Source organism: Phyllostomus hastatus, unplaced genomic scaffold (assembly GCF_019186645.2).
Source record: "Phyllostomus hastatus isolate PE091 unplaced genomic scaffold, TTU_PhHast_1.1 phas_contig_34, whole genome shotgun sequence".
NCBI lineage: Eukaryota > Metazoa > Chordata > Mammalia > Chiroptera > Phyllostomidae > Phyllostomus > Phyllostomus hastatus.
This window is the reverse complement of record NW_025333857.1, coordinates 47,730,671-47,746,144: the sequence shown is the minus strand read 5'-3', so window position 1 is coordinate 47,746,144 and position 15,474 is coordinate 47,730,671. Positions and strand designations below refer to the sequence as shown.

At 54.8% G+C, this 15,474-nt stretch overlaps 1 protein-coding gene across 3 annotated transcripts in view; it reads left to right on the top strand.

The window, feature by feature from the left end:
* The first annotated feature begins 6,942 nt into the window (after positions 1 to 6,942).
* PAX5 (paired box 5) overlaps positions 6,943 to 15,474 on the top strand; it is a 169,893-nt gene continuing 161,361 nt past the window's right edge. The window contains exon 1 of one of the 3 annotated variants that reach the window (XM_045840506.1): positions 6,943 to 7,697. In XM_045840506.1, coding sequence (XP_045696462.1) covers positions 7,652 to 7,697 — 46 coding nt within the window. In that variant the 5' untranslated portion in view covers positions 6,943 to 7,651. Of the gene's footprint in view, positions 7,698 to 13,812; positions 14,952 to 15,011; positions 15,305 to 15,474 lie in introns of those variants that run through there. The other 2 variants (XM_045840507.1, XM_045840505.1) reach the window with 2 other exon arrangements.

The following is a 15,474-nucleotide window of genomic DNA, read 5'->3' as shown; positions in this document are numbered from 1 at the left end:
CAGCTCTCCTGTGTTTCTCTCCTTTGATCCCCTTGCCTTTCCCTTACCCCTCTTCCTTTGACCTGGGATTCCACTCACTCCATCTGGTAAGGGGAGAATATCTGTAGCTGCTGCTCTGGCCACCTTAAGGGGCTTGCCCACCCTATCCATCCTCCTTCCTTTGCCCCACTCCACAAGCCACTGTGCATTCATTTCCTCTAGAGCATTTGCCTTTCCTCCCAACCCCCAAGTTCTTGGTCAGCTCTTTTGATAGCATTTTGCTTATATGTTGCTATCCAGCAGCCTCATCTGCAAAATGGCAATATTTATCATGCTCTCTATGTCCTCATTTACCTAGCAAAGTTCTGCTCCCCTTTCAACACTCCTCTAGGTCACTCGCCACCAAAAGGTCTCCTCGGACCTCCCTCTTTCCAGAGTCTGGCTTGACAACACTGCTTGGTTCTCCTTTACCCCCTTTGCTTATGCCCATCCTCACACTTTTAGGGCCTAAGTAGAGGCCTGTCTCCTCCGGACAGGGCCTGGGGCTCAAGGGACAGTACACCCTGGCACTAGACACAGAGCTGTGCACCCCTTCCCAGGATGGCTGTGAGGATCAAATGACTGCTGTGTTGAGACTCACTAAGGGCTTCTCTGCAAATGTTCTCGTCCACCTCTCTGGCACTCAGGACAGTGAAAGGCACTGGGCTGGCCCATGAGGCCGAGGGGGCAGGGGCCCTCAGTATCTCAGGCATTGTATTTTCCCACTGGGTCTGGGGAAAGAGTGGAGGGCTATCCATGTGGGATACGTGGCCCTTCTGGACCAGGAAGCACACCTCTCCCCCTTCCCCATGCCAGCTGGGAGGCAGCTTCTGCCTGGGTGGCCAGAAAGACTTCAGGGTCTCCAAAGCTGCCTGGGCTGCCCAAACCCAAGCACCTGGCCTGCAATGAGAGCCTCAAAGGAAATGGAGGAACCAAACCAAGTGCTCACTAACCAGGTTTTGGTAAAAAGAAACCAGGACAAAACCCAGCTCTGAGCTTAATTAAAAAGAGTGCTTAATCCGTCCCCCAACAAATGTAGATCCACCACAAAGGAGACTAGGACTGTCAGTGGCCAGGAAGACCTGAAGCCTTATAAATAAGCACTTTGGGCTGTGCAGGGCAGCTCCGCTATGATCTGATACAATGACTATTGTCAGGGAGGGCTGTTTTTCCATGTTTTTGTATCCTTTTCTTCACATTTTCTTTTGCTACCTAATTTCATGCATCAGAGGTCAAAAGACAAAAGGTCAGGCCTGGTTTAGAGGCAGCTAACTCCCCACCACCCGGAACGTGTGTCCAAAAGAGCGTTTTGAGACGCCACATGCAGACGCCGGCAGGTTTGCATCCCAGCCTGGTTCCCTGTTGTCACTTCACGGAGTACATGAGTTTACGTGCAAAGTGCGTCAAAAATTAGACACAAATTGCTGTACCAAAGCAGGAAAAAATAGCCCTGTTTCCATTCACCGAACTATTTCCATCTCATACTTTATTTGTAAGAGTTTGTGCCTAACAAGCAGCCCATCTGCGAGTTTCTCAACCTGTGTATGCACAGGCCCGAGAGATATTCCTTCGTTGTTTTTCTCCGGGAGAACTTACAAAGATCTCTCTAGAAAATTACCCACATTTGTCCTGAAAATAGCTTTTATTGAGTTTTTAGGCAACATTTTAGTATAGATAATTTAGTATGGTTCTTTCAGTCTAAATATTTTGTCTTTGACCTCCAATCTTTCTAATGGCCCATTTTGGATATTGAAGTAATTGTGAGTTTTTGGTTTCTTTGTGTGATAGGAAGACACACATTTATAAAGAGAATATAGCATCATGCTTTTCCATTGGAAATATTTTCATCATTTGGGAGGGAAATGACTTTCTTGTTCTATGTTCAGAAGTGTCTCCTATCAACTTGGGGGCATCTTTACTTTTTCTTCTTTTAGACAATTTTTTCGTCTGTTGACTAGAGTCTATCAAGCATTTGATGTCTGAAGGTCTGGCTCCTACCTCCAGTACAAAGTGAAGGAGAAGTTAAGCACTTGAGAGGTGAATCTGGTGATCGCTAGACAATGGTGCTGGTGGCAGGGCTCACCTCAGAGGCCTTTTGGACCCCTGCCCAGCTCCTCTTTCCCTTCTTTCTCTTGGCTGAGTCCTGGACAAAGCTAACAGCAATAGCCCATCAGATTGCTAACATTAGGTACCTAATCAGCAGCATATCTGAAAGCATTTTAGAGCACAGTTTTATTTTAGGCATGTCTTCAAATCCAGGCTTTACATCCCACAGTCCCCTTTTTACCCTATCAAACTTCCCCTCCAAAAAAAAGCCATAGAAATCAGTCCACAGCTTGCCAGCAGACTGAGACATCTGTAAGGTCACACCACAGGGTCCAGGGAAAGCGCCCTAACCCTGCTGTGGTCCTCTGCTATAGCTCTGAAGTTATTGCAGAGAAATAGAGAATGTAGCAAGTGAGAATGCTAAAGGGCCTACTCACAGGTGGACTCCACTTCCGTTTAACATTCAGATCTGTGTCCAAACACTTAGAGAACTGTTTAACCTGCGCACTCACTGAAAATCGCTTGAAAGTAGGCTCCTTTATGCTCCTCTACTTCATGGAATCAAATTATATCACATTAAAATGTTATTAGTTTAAAGCATATGAAATAAAGGCAAGTCTAGGCTGGCACATGAATATTTAAAGCCCACATTGCACAGAGAAATACCAGAAGAAAAAGGGTGAGGCTAGCTAACAGTTCATTGTATGAATATAAACTTTCTTTCCCAACATATGGTTTTATTGCTTACAAATTATGGCATTGTTACATTTGAAAGGAGATATGAGAAGAAATAAACTGATTTACACTAGTTTTGAATGTTAAACAATCAGAGTGCCAGTAAATCTTTTCAAGGCTTCATTTTGGATTCTTAGGTAATGCTGGATTGCTGGGACGTGTTGGCAAATTTTAAATAAAACTGACTGTCTGTATTCTATATTCATATATTTTGAATATAATTCCAAGAGAGTGAATTTTATCTCAAAATTCTTCAAGGGCTGCCTTCAGGATGTCTCTGTGCCTATGTATACAGCATACACTTGACGTCTGCCATGCGTACCTGCGGGCTGGAAACCAGTCGTGGCACTGAATTGAATTACTGGATTTGAGTTGGAATGAACCCATCCAAACGACCCAGCTCTGCGCTTGTTGAGGCTTCTCTCCATTACACTTTTAATTAAAGCAAGAAAGGAAGTAAAGTAAAACAACAATAGCAACAACCCAGCAGGAGCACAGATTCCCCGAACACAGCCCCATCGTATTTTTCATTGGTACCCTAGTATTTCTGGGTAGCGAGCCGCTAGCACATGGTACCCCAGCAAGCCAGCAGCCAGCGCTCGAAGTCCTACACGCTCAGAGGACCTCACTGGCCGCAGAAATGGGCGCTTTGACCCAAACCATTCCTCAGTCCCTTTCGGCCTCGGGCGCCACGTTGAAACCTGCGGCGGCAACTGGCCTGCGTTGTGCACTTTTTGCGCTCTGCGCCCGGGGAGATGTGAGTGGAGAGGCGCTCCCACTCACCCGGGCGTACCCCCAAGCAAGCTCCAAGCTTGTGCTGAGAGGGACCTATTGGTCGCGAGTTGGCTTCCACCCTCAATCTTGATACCCTCCAGCCACCGCAAAGGAAGCGGGGCGGGGCGGGGCTGGGCTTTAGGGGTGCCGCCTGCCCAAGGTTCGGTGCCACGTGCGCACTCACTGCGCCGACCCCGAATCCTGCGAGTCCAGCTGCGGCCTCAGTAGCTCCCAGAAGTGGGTTCCCAGCTTTAGGGCGGGGCTTCCTCCTTGTCTACTGCCTGGACATCGGCTCGCACCTAGTTTCAGCCTCGAGCCGGAAGGCCGGGGTCGTTCACCGCGGCTTCTCCCAGGGCTCACGCCCAGGGAGGCCCTGCGGCGGACCGCGGTGGCCCAGCCTTTTCTGGATTCCTGGCTGGGCGTTTCGGGATGGAGAGATGGGGGCATCCGGCCGGAACTGGGTCCTGGTCGCCGCCGCTCCTTAAGTCCTGGAGTCCTCAGGTGTCTCCTGGCCGAGAATAGCCTGACTTAGGCTTCTTGCTTCGCGACCTCGGCCTCCCCCCCCTAGACTGCAGTGTCCTAGCGGGAGGGAAGCTCGCATCATGCCTAGGCCAACCCCTTCTGAGACTCTTTTCTTTTCCTGTCACTCTGTTCTCGGTTCCTGCTTTCTCCCTCTACAAAACGCCAGAGCGCGCGGGGGCCAGGGGAGCTTCCTCGCCAGCCCCTTTCCTGGTCCCCCAGTCCGCCTTTCCCCGCATTGTCGTCTCTCCCTCTCCATATTTTTTCCTCTGTGGATTCTCCCCTCATTTCCTTGCTGGTTTAGCCAGTCTGTCTTTCCGCCTCTAAGGTTGCCTCTCCTTTTCTCCCTGGTGCAGCATTAAACAAATTCACGTGTACCAATGCTGAAGTTCCGGCAATGTGGACAGAAAGAATGCTTCTTCTGCCCTCGGAACATTTCCGGACACTATAGTTTGGCTTCCCATTGAGGCTGTGCCCGCGCTGGATCCGCCCTGCAGGCCGCTGGTACCCAGGCGCTGGCTCTCTCTTTCTCCTCCTCTAACTGTGCATGCGTATGTTCGAGTATGGATTTATCTGTCTACGGTTGCAAACCAGAGCAGGCTCTACAAACCGAAAGCTGAGCGGAGTTGGGTTTCTAAGATTCCAGGGCTGCGGGCAATGACATGGGGGATTTTTCGGGGGTCTCGACGCCGATCTCCTCCCATGCTACCCTCACCCTTAACCCCTTGCCCAGTATCTCTAGGGCCGCAGCATCAATTCCGTGTCCTCCGAAGAGGCTTGCCACCTGCTCCGCGGCGGGGAACCGGCCCTCGGTCTAACGCTGCGGAAGTCGGGCAGGTCGCCAGCACACTGACCAGGCGCGAGAGGAGAGGGACCCACCACAGGCCAGGAGCGCAACAGGATGGCGGCTGGGCCTGAGGACCCCGCGAGGGGCGGGGCGGGCTCTGTGAATTCTGACCCGGGCACTGGAGCCACAGCACCCGCGCTGCGTTTTAACTAGCGGCAGGTGTCCCATCGGGAACGCACAATTGTTTTGCCTTCGTCTGGAATGTGCAGAGCAGGACACCGCGGTGCGGGGTCAAGTATTTCGGAACCGGAGAGCCCATCCTTCGTGATGCTTGGCCTAATTCTTTGCCCTTCCTGGGTGCGGACAGGAACGAAGTGGTGGCCGGTGTCCCCTCCCTAATTCAAAAGCTGCCCAAAGCCAAAACACACGCATTCCGCCAACACAAAAGCTTAAGCCGATACACCAAAACATAAACCAAAATCCCCATCCAAATGCACAGCTCATAAAAACAAAATCAAAATCGAAGAAAACAAAATACACACAAACACAGAATTCACCTAATACAAAACACAAACGACACCGATTAATGTAAAATCGAAACACATCAAAGCTCCATGCAGAAGGAGCAGACTTCCAAACGGCACTCAGAGAGACAACCTACAAAGACAAAGTGTAAAACACACACAAAATCAAAACACACGAGACGGAAAACAAAACGCGCACAAAAGATGAAGTCTCACAGAGCAAAACCCACGAAAATGAAATCCCCGAAAAAACAACACGCAAAACACCGAAACAAAAGACTCTCTCTTAGATTATGAAAAAAAAAAAACCTCACAGAAAACAAAACCAAACAAACCCCCTAAACAGAAAAACAAAACAAAACCCAAACGACTCCCGCCCCGCGTCCGGGGTGAAATGTCAATTCCGGGAGGGCTTTTGATCTCAAGGTGCGGACAGGCCTCTCTTTGGCGCAGCCTCCCCGCGCGGGCTAAGCCGGCGGGCGGGAAGCAGGGGCCGGGGCCTGGCTGCGGAGGGGAAGAGTCGAGCGCTCCGAATTGGCCAAAAATCAAATCAGCAGGCAGGGACCCCGACCCGCAGTTTGCTGGAAGGAGGCGGCGCAGGGGGACTGCGCAGACTACTTGGTGGGGGCGGGGGGGGGGCGCCCGGGAATCCACCGCCAGGGTTCCGATTGTAGCAAAATCCGCTCAGTGGATACGCGATGTCCGGCTCCACCGCGCCCCCCACCCCTTTTCTCCAGCTCTGGGCTCTTCCCCTTAGGTTGAGGCCCAGCCTCGTGACCACCCCCTCCAAAAAACAAACAACACCCTGGCTGAGGACGAGTCACTTTCCGAAACTGCCATTGTCCAGCGGGCCAAGAGTCCTCCTGGGGAGCTTCCCCACCACCCCCCCCCCCGCCCCGGCGAACCCTGCCCCTTCGACCACCCCACAGCGGGGCCCCACCGACTTCCAGTGGCCAAGCCGAGCAGCTGGACGCGGGACTGGGGAGGGGTCAGGGGAGGGAAGTCTTGAGACTGGGCCGAAGAGAGCGGGTTGGACAGGCCACTCCTCTGCCCTGTCTCTCTCGGGCTGATTTCCCCTCAGGAATCGAGTCGGGGGACTCGGGGACGCCTCAACGTTTTAGGACCTGAGGGCAAAGGGATTCCATTTATGGGCCCGGGTAAGGTGTCCGGGACTCCCGCCCATCTCCGGGACCTCCTGAGATGGGTCTGCTCCGCCCGGGTGCTCCAAAGCAGAGGCCCGGATTTTATCTCCAGCAATTCGCAGCTTCACCGCCGCGTTCTGGGCCAGAATGAGACCCGGTGTGAGGAAAACTGCGACCAGGGGTCTGAGTGGGACCTGAGGTCTTCACGGTCCTGGCACTGTCCGAGACTTAGGGACCCAGCCACAGTATTAGAGCTGCAGATAGGGGCGGGGGTGGGGTAGCCGGGCGCTCTGGGGACGGGCGCCGCCCTAGGGGTGAATCTGAGGAAACGGGATGTCTGGCAACATCTTGCCTTCGCACCCCCTTCAGAAGCACCTGCTTGGCAGATTGGTTAGTTTCCTTAAAAACAAAAATCCGTCCTGCACCCCTCTACGCGGCGGGGTTTGCAGCTAGAGGGGTCACAGGCCGGGCGCGCCGAGAAGAGGGCCTCGATACCAAGACGCAGGCGTTTGTCGGAGGTGCTGCCGCGAGGCCAGGGCTCCAGGCTCGCCTTGGGTCGGCCCCTTCCCGTAAGTGCGCGGGGCTAGCTCCCGGCGGCCTGAAGCCTTCCTTCCCTCCCCCCAACCCCCTATAAAAGTCCAGGGCGGCGCGGCGGCGACACTGCTACGCTCCCGGCCTCCAGCACTGGTACGCCCGGCCCGGCCCGGCCCGGCCCGGCCCGCCCCGTCTGGCCAGCTGAGCAGGCCCCGCTGCACAGCGCGGACACCCTCGCCCAGCTCTGGGCCGGCAGTGCGGGGCCGCACGCTGGGGGCGCGGCGTGTCAGGGGACATCTTGTGATGTTGGCGAGAACAGGACATGATCTCACATGGCGAGAAGCTCTTTAGTTCCTTAATCATTTCACGGTGCCTTCGGACGCTTTTTTTCCACCTAAAACGTTTAGTTTCAGCTCAGTGATCAGCTACCCCAGCTCGGCGGGGGAGCGGAAGGCTTGAATTATTTCGACCTGTGAGCGGCCCCTGACGCCAGGGGGGAAAAAAAAAAGAAGCACAAAAAAAGTGGAAACTTTTTTCCCCCTGTCCATTCCATCAAGTTCTGAAAAATCAAAATGGATTTAGAGAAAAATTACCCAACTCCTCGGACCGGCAGGACAGGTAGGATCGCGATACCGGTTCTACGCGCGCTAAGCCCGGGACCCAGCCGGGACCCAACCGGGTGCTGGTCTTGCAGCGCGTCGGCCCCGGGGAGGGAATGAACCTCATTTTCGCTGGGACTGATTGCCTGTCTGTTCGTGGCGCGTTTGTGGGGCTTTTTTTCCCCGCCAATCTATTCACAGACTTCTGTATCAGTCCAAGTGGCTGAGGGTTTGCCTATTTTTTCCCTCTATGTCGGAATGTTTATGTAGGTGTCTAGCTGGGACTCTGAAAGTTTGTTTGGGTCTGCGAGTTTACATAGGGGTTCGGCGTGTGCATGCGTGCTAATGAGTTTGTGTGTCCGTATTTTGTGTGTCTGAGTGTGTGTCCAAGACTTTATGTGCCTGCGTGTCTTTATATCTATGTGTGTGTTAGTGTGTACTTATGAGTGGGTGTTCCTGGGTACTGTTCTTTTGTATCCAAAATGTATGTCACATATATAACTGGGATAAGTGTGTGAGTGTATATCTATTCCTTTAAGGGCCTGTATTTGTCATACCCCAAGTGAGAAATTTTGGAAGTGAGAAAAATGTGTACCTGTCCACAGCTCTTTGCTGTGTAATTGCCAATATACACAAAAGTTCCAGCTTCTAGGCACAGGGATGGGCCTAGGGCCTGTGGGAGTCTGCTGTGCTAAGCCTGGGAACAGTCAGGCGCAGGTCCCATTCCACTGGGAGATCCAGGAATGGAGGTGTGAACTCAGGGATTGCAGAACCCTTGTTGTGTGGTGCGCACCGCCTCTCTCTGTGGGCACTGTTGAGCCCACCATTTATACAAAAGGGTTTCCAGTGGCCCATGCAGCCTTGGCAGGTGAGAGCAGGTAGCCCATAGGCTAGTTGAGACGTGTAGGGACTCCTAGTCTGCCTTTGCCTTCACCTAGACAAGCCTCTGACACTGGTGTGTGTGTGTGTGTGTGTGTGGTGTGCTCAGGTTGTATCTTGTGGGTGCCCCTGCAATGGAAGAAAGTGTAAGTGGGGTAGACATGTGTGCCTCTCCTGGGCATCGGGTCCTGGTGCCTGTATGCACACAGGCCTTTCTGGCAGAGGACCAGGTGTGCCTCCCACAGGCCCAGGCAGTGAGTAGCAGGGTGTGTTTATAATTGAGAGGAGATGGCAGGTGGCAGGAAGCCTCTGTCTGCTCTGAGGTAAAAGCTGGGCACAGGAGCCTCTTTTACTCATTAGGCCAAGTGTGCTAACCCACACCAAACACACTCCTGGCCCTGGCAAGAACTCCCCTTTCCTCATGCCTGTGGATCTGTGAACCCCCCTTCTGTACCCTAGCCCTAAATATAAGCCAGAAAGCAGAAAAAGAGGGGTGAACTTATATTCTAAACCCAGGACAATTCCCGGGGCTTAGATGTGTTTCCAAAATCGTGACTGAAGAGAAGTTAGGGCCGAAATCAAAGAGACAAAATTGAAGAGGGTTCCCCAGGTTGAGAGTATAGGAAGGGGACCCTGGAAACACCCTCTGCCTCCATCCCCACTCCCCCTCCTCACTTCCTCAGTGGGTCCCTTAGTCTGTGGGACTCCCAAAGGTGCTCGTGCTGGGACTAGGGGTTGTGTTTGTGTTGGGAATGGGTTAGCGGCCGGTAGGGTTCAGGCAGAGGGTCTGCGTGGCTGGCCCCGGCTGCCTTTCCCGACAAGCTGTCTACAAAGAATGTAATTCATGGCGGTCGATGGGCTCTTTGATTAGTTCAATCGCCTGAATAATCGTTTAATCAATAAAGCATTTCATTCTTCAGAGAGATGGACCTGGGTGGGGTTGGGGAGGGTGGCCTACGCTGGCTAGAGTTTTAAAATCTGAAGAGCCACGCCCCCTCTTCAAGCCGAGTTGGGGTAAGGGCCACCTGCATAGGTACAGACCAACATCTCAGGTGACACTGCACTTTCACCGGTCTGCCCGAGCCTGGGCCCCAGCCTGGAAAGAGGAGAGCTGAGAAACTGGATAGCTAGGGGCATCCAGGTCTTGTTTGGGGGTTTCTTCGTGGGTTTCTTCCTTCTTCTAACTTAGAGGGTTTTTATGTTCTCCCTTTGCTTTCTTCAGAACTGTATTTCATTCTGTCTCTTGACCTCAGTTTCCCCATCTGTACAATTGGGAAAGAGTCTATGCCCTTACAGCTCTAAGCTCAAGATCGGGTGAGGTCGGCCCTAAGTAGGGAAGCACTAGGATTTTTTTTTTTTGGTCTAGTTTTCCCCTTGTGGTACCAAAAAGGTAAAACTGAGGTCCAGAGAGGGGCAGGTATGGTGGGGGGGGGGGCTTCTCTGTCCTTAGAGTTCTCGTTTCTGCTGGGAGAGGCAAGAGAATCCCACCCTCATGAGTCCCCTTGGAGAAAAACTATGATTGGGAACACAAGCTGCTATGTGAGTTCAGGCTCCCCAAGGCCAAGGAGACCAAGATAGGCTGAACGCTGTCTGACAGGCAACAGCATCCAGACCCTCAGCTCTAGGATGAGCCTGGTGGGACGATGCCAATATTCTTTCATCTTTCTGAGCCTTGGAAGGCCTCATCTCAAGGGTTCTTTCCCTTGTTAGACACATGGGGAAGCTGAGTCCTAGGAGAAGGGGCCCCTTGCCTAAAGACTTTAAAGAGAGAAAGGCAGCCCCAGAGCCCTTGCCCTTTGGGGTGCGCTAATAATGGAAATAAACCCTGACAACGACAATTGGCATTTCTCTTGAAAAATGTGGTTAAATTCTTCTCTCCTTTTCCCACCCACTTCAACAGTTTCTGCAGACAGACCTGGGCCAGGAGCAGAAGTCAGCTCTGACCCCACCGTGTAATTTCGGGTCAGTTGCTTTCTCTCTTTGATGTTTTTAAAATGAGGATTAGAGAGGACCCACCAAGTTAGGACAGCGATGGCCGTGTCATCTCTGACTTGACTGAACTGAGCAACCAGTCCGAGCCCTGTGGGCGTCGCTTTGCCAGAAGTGAAAGGGAAATGGGCTGGACTTGGGCTGCGTGAGTCAACCTCAGGTCCACCGAACGCTATAGCCGCCCCACACCCCCGACGCCGCTGGGCGCCGGAGGGACTGGCAGTGGGGGAGAAACGGGAGGGGGGCAGTGTGTTCGAGTGAAGGCAGGCTGTCTAGGTGAGGACCGACGTGGACGTTTCTCTGAAGGTGTGTTGGCTTCTCAAACCTTGTTCTCAATAGGTTTTCTTTCAATAGCAAAACTTTCAAAGTCAATGAGATTTACATAAATTGGGGTTCTTCCGGAATGTTTCGTTCCCGGGCCTCCGGTCTCCAGTTCTTAGCACAGGGCTGGGCCCAAAGTCCTCCTGCGAAGGGAAAGAAACCACGCGACTGTTGAGCAGAGAGAGGCCCGACCGCTTTCAGCAGAGAGGCGTCGAGACCAACTGCTTGCTTCGTTCTCTCCTGGACCCAGACTCAGGGCTTGTGAGCTTCCGGAGGGGGAACACAGGCGTAGAAGCCTGGCTTGGGCATGGAATCGCTGTGTTATCTGAGAATGGTTTCGTAACCTCCCTGGACCGCCGTTCATTGGCCTGTAAGGTTGGGCACGGTGGCCAGGATATCAGGTCTGGCATCCTAGAAGTTCTGGGATGCAGGCCCGGTCCGGAGGGAGGCTCCCTCTGACCCGTGCAGCGCACGATGCGGAAGGGGGATGCTCTCGCCTAAGACACAGTCCTGAAGCAGAACACCTGTATGAAGTGGGAATCTGAGCTAGTTCTGTTCCGTTAGCATCTGCAGTTCCATCCTACTCCGGCAGCGCTCCGGGGGCTCTGTCCAGCCTCCCAGGTATGGGATGGAAACCCGTATGCGCGGGCATATCCTAGCTGGGATCTTTTATTTGGTACCGTACCCCCACCGCCCCGCCATTCCGGGAGTGGCTCTGGAGAGATCCTTCTGAGAAGGAGGTTCCCAACCCACGGCCTTTCCTCTAGCCTGGACCTACTATGCGCCTCAGCCTCACTTGGCGAATCTGTAAAATGGGGGAAGTATAACCTCAGGGCCCTTGCAGCTCAACGACTTTACAATCTGAGATCCCAAGTCCGAACTCAATGAGCGAGGCTGGAGGTGGAGCTGTCATTTGCCGTGTCCCTCAAGGCGACCCCAACCCCCCATCTCCTCCCCGCCTTTCAGGTGGGAATGCAGAGTCTCCCCGTCGACGTCTAGTCACCTTCGATCCACCGATCCACCGTGGGCCACCCATGGAGCGAAAGCGGGAACCCTAACTCATCCTGGTCTCTCTTCCCTGTTTCGACCTTTCTGCTACAAGGCGGGGTGGGGGTGGGGGTGGGCGGAAGGTACGAACAGGCGCGGTTCCAGACAAAGAAGAGATCCCGCCGCTACCCCATCTCAGGGGCCCCAGGGGCCCGCCTGAGGCCGTTTTCTGCAGCTGTGCCCTGAAGGGGGTGGGGATGAGTCAGCGCCGGAAACTTAACTACCCGTTCAGGGGCAGCTGGGGCCGGGCCAGGATCACAAAGAAGGTGGGCCAGAGGACAGACCCAGTGTAGGGCGTGTGAGAAATGGGGCACAGGTAGACAGGGAAGACTGAAGCAGACAATGGCCTGGGAGCCTTCCCAGGTCAGCATGTGCTCTGTCCTCCCTACTAGCCTGGCTTTAGAGCGGGCATCCCAGAGCCCTCGTTCTGGTGGATTTATGTTTAATATTAGAGGAGCATGGCTTATGAATCAGAAATGATGGGACTTGGGACCACTCCCATGAGCTGCTGGGGCAGGAGAGTCTTCATTGTCTCTGCCAGGACCCTGGCAGACATAAGCACTCACAGAACTATTGCCTCCTGGGTATGGACTGGCTGTCACATGCTTTCTTTTCGAAGACCACTTCCTTTGATTGTGGTCCCAGGTCCTCACGCCTCCCCCCCCCCCCCAACGAGAAACAGACTCACTGGTCAAAGACCTGCCCTTCTGGACCAGGAGGATTTTGTTATAAATTCCACCCATTTTGTCTTAAAAGAAACAAGAACTTCCCCAGGAGAGGCAACATCAGGTTTTCTCAACAGCTGATAGCTGCAGCATAGTAGCACTCCTGGCATGGTTAGGCAGGCCCTTGCAGATAGAATGTGCCAGTCCACCTGCCCTCCTCAGGGACCTTCATTAGCACTGGTCAGGACTGGGTTCATTCAATTCCCAAGAGGCCTTGCACTGGATGAGGAATTGCCCCCGTGGAGAGAAGCCTCCAGCTCCGAGAATCACTAGCCCCCAAAGTGTCTGGCGACTCCTGGCCTGAGGCTGGAAAGAGGTGTTCAGGGCTCAGTGCTTGTGCAATACGATCCAAAGCCTCAGATAACCTCCTTTCCCCAGGAACACCCTGGTTACCAACTTTAAAATAATGTAAAATTTCTTTCATCTCAATGTCTCTGCTTCTCAGTTATCTCAGAATTGGGGACCCTGGGGTAAAAAGAGGGAGGGGTAAATGAGGAGGCTGTGGCTTAGCAGGAGTTTGATACAATTATGAAATGTTTCCACTGGAAGGAGTCTTCATTAAAGGCTAAATAAGCCAACTCTGCCCATTTTACAGATGAAGAAACTAAGAATGGGCCAATGTGCGCACACTGCGAGTCCATCGTGAGTGTGATGGTGCTTAGATTGAAAGCCATTTCTGTATTGCTCTCCCTGTCTTTCTCCAACATTCGTTGCGTGTGTGTTTTCTGGCGACTGTTTCCCCCACCTTCACTCCCCACCCCGCATTGGCTGTCTCCAAACCTTCAGGGCATCCCAGGGTCCCAGCACCACAGTGGATAGGCTAAGCTCCCTTGGGATGTACAGCAGGACTCTCCAGGCACTAGGTGGATCCCCTCCCCCTCCCTCCATCCTTGCTTCACAGGGCCTTCGCGCCGCGGGTTTGTCAATGAACGTGGCGCCGCCGCCTGGGCCCCGCCTCCCATTTTCTCCCATTGCCCAGGTATCCGCTAATTAGGCGGAGCCCGTCGGTTGCTCAGCCAATGGAGCGGTGCCTCGGGCCAGCGCCGGCTGCCATTGCTCTGATTGGCTCGGCGAGTCGTGATTGGCAGGTTAGGGCCCGCCCCGCCCCCGCCCCCGCCCGGAGGGAGGCTGAGCCCCGGGCGGCGCTGTCCACACGCAGCGGGTCCTGAAAGCGGCTCCGGGGTGGCGCGGTGGCGCACTGTGCGCGCCGAGCAGGCGGAGGGCTAGCGCCCGCGGCGGCGGTGCGGGCAAAGCCAACAGCGGCTCCATTTCAGCACCAGTAGTCCCAGCGGCCTTGGCGGAGGGGACCTTTTTCTGTCTCCTCTGTTCCTCCCTCCACGCCTGGGGCAAGCACGGCGGCCGTCCCGGAAGAGGCGACTGGAAGATAGTAGAACCAGACCTCCGAGAGAGGGCGGAGGGGCTCGAAGAGTTGGTGGGCGTGAGGCAGATACTCAGGCGAAGAGGACACTATCGCTGTTGTCCCTTTTACTGGTCCCAGCGATGGGGGAGCAGCGGGAGCCGCGGGAACTTTGAAGGCAGCGGGTCCCAGGGTATGAAGGCTACAAGCTCCCGGAGACTCCGGAGTCTCAGCCCCAAGGTCCGTGGGGGAAACGTCTGCGCACCCGCCTGGGCCCCAGCACCGCCAGAGAGGAAGTTCTTTGCAACTTCGTCCGAGACGTCGGAGAGCCGGGTAGAAAGAGGCTGAGGCAGCAAGTCCGAGTCCCAGAGACTCAGAGAAGCAGAGAGAAAAGGGATCCGGTGGAGATCAAGAAGTCGAGGAGAGACTCCCGAGGCAGCGAGGCCGCGGAACCAGCCTGGCAGCCCGCGGGCCTCGCCGCCCCCCTGAGTAAAGCCAAGGGCCGAGTGTCCTGCAGGCCTCCTCAAAGCCGCTCCTCTCCGAGGTCACGGGCGCCTGGCCGTCCCGGGGACGGGCCCCTACGCTATGCCCCCGAGGCTGCAGGCGCCTTGGCAGCAGCTACCCCGAATCGTGTCCGGAGCCGCCGCCTGAGCCAGCCGGGGAGGAAAGCCGCCAGGAGTTGGGCGCCCCTCATCCAGCCGGACTGCACTGGCGCGGTTTCCCGCCTCTAGGCGCAGATCTCGGCGGTCTCCGGCAGCGCGGCTCTGAGAGAAGCCCCGAGGCTTCAGCAGGGTTTTCTGAGTCCAGCTCGCACGGTGCCCGGCCTGGCGGCGCGGCTCCTGAGCCGCGCTGGGCAGCCCCTTGGCGCCGGGAGGCGGCGGCGTGGGCCGGCCTGCAGTCTGGAGCGCCCCGATGGAAATACACTGTAAGCACGACCCGTTTGCATCCATGCATAGTAAGTAGGCGGCGAGCTCGCTTCTCTCACTCTCCGGCCGGGACGGGGTTGGGGTGCCGGACTGCGGGGCAGGTACCAAGGCCGGTAGGACCCAGGACTTCTGCAGCTGTGCGGTCAAGTTTGCAAAGTGCAGGCAGGGATGTGGAACAAAGTGCCTGGGCTCCTGGGCCCGGAGCACCTGGCACCGGGAATCCCGCCTCCACCAACCCGTAACGTAGGCAGCGAGCTGCAGCCTTTCCTGCAGCCTTTCGGGGGCTCTGGCAGCGACATCTCGGTGTGCTGGGAGAATCCAAGCTGGGACCTGGAGAGGGCTCCGACTGGACTAGTTGGAGAGCACGAAGTTGTAGCGAAAGGTCAGTCTGAATCTCAGCGCCCCACACCCAAATCTCGACAGCGTCTTTTTCAATGGTGGGGCTAATCAAGGCAAGGGCTTGGAGGGAAAGTGGGGCCCCAGCCAGTGTCTTTGTGCGGCCATGTGTGAAGGAAGAGGTTGAAAGATAAGTGAGACACCGTGTCCAGAGCT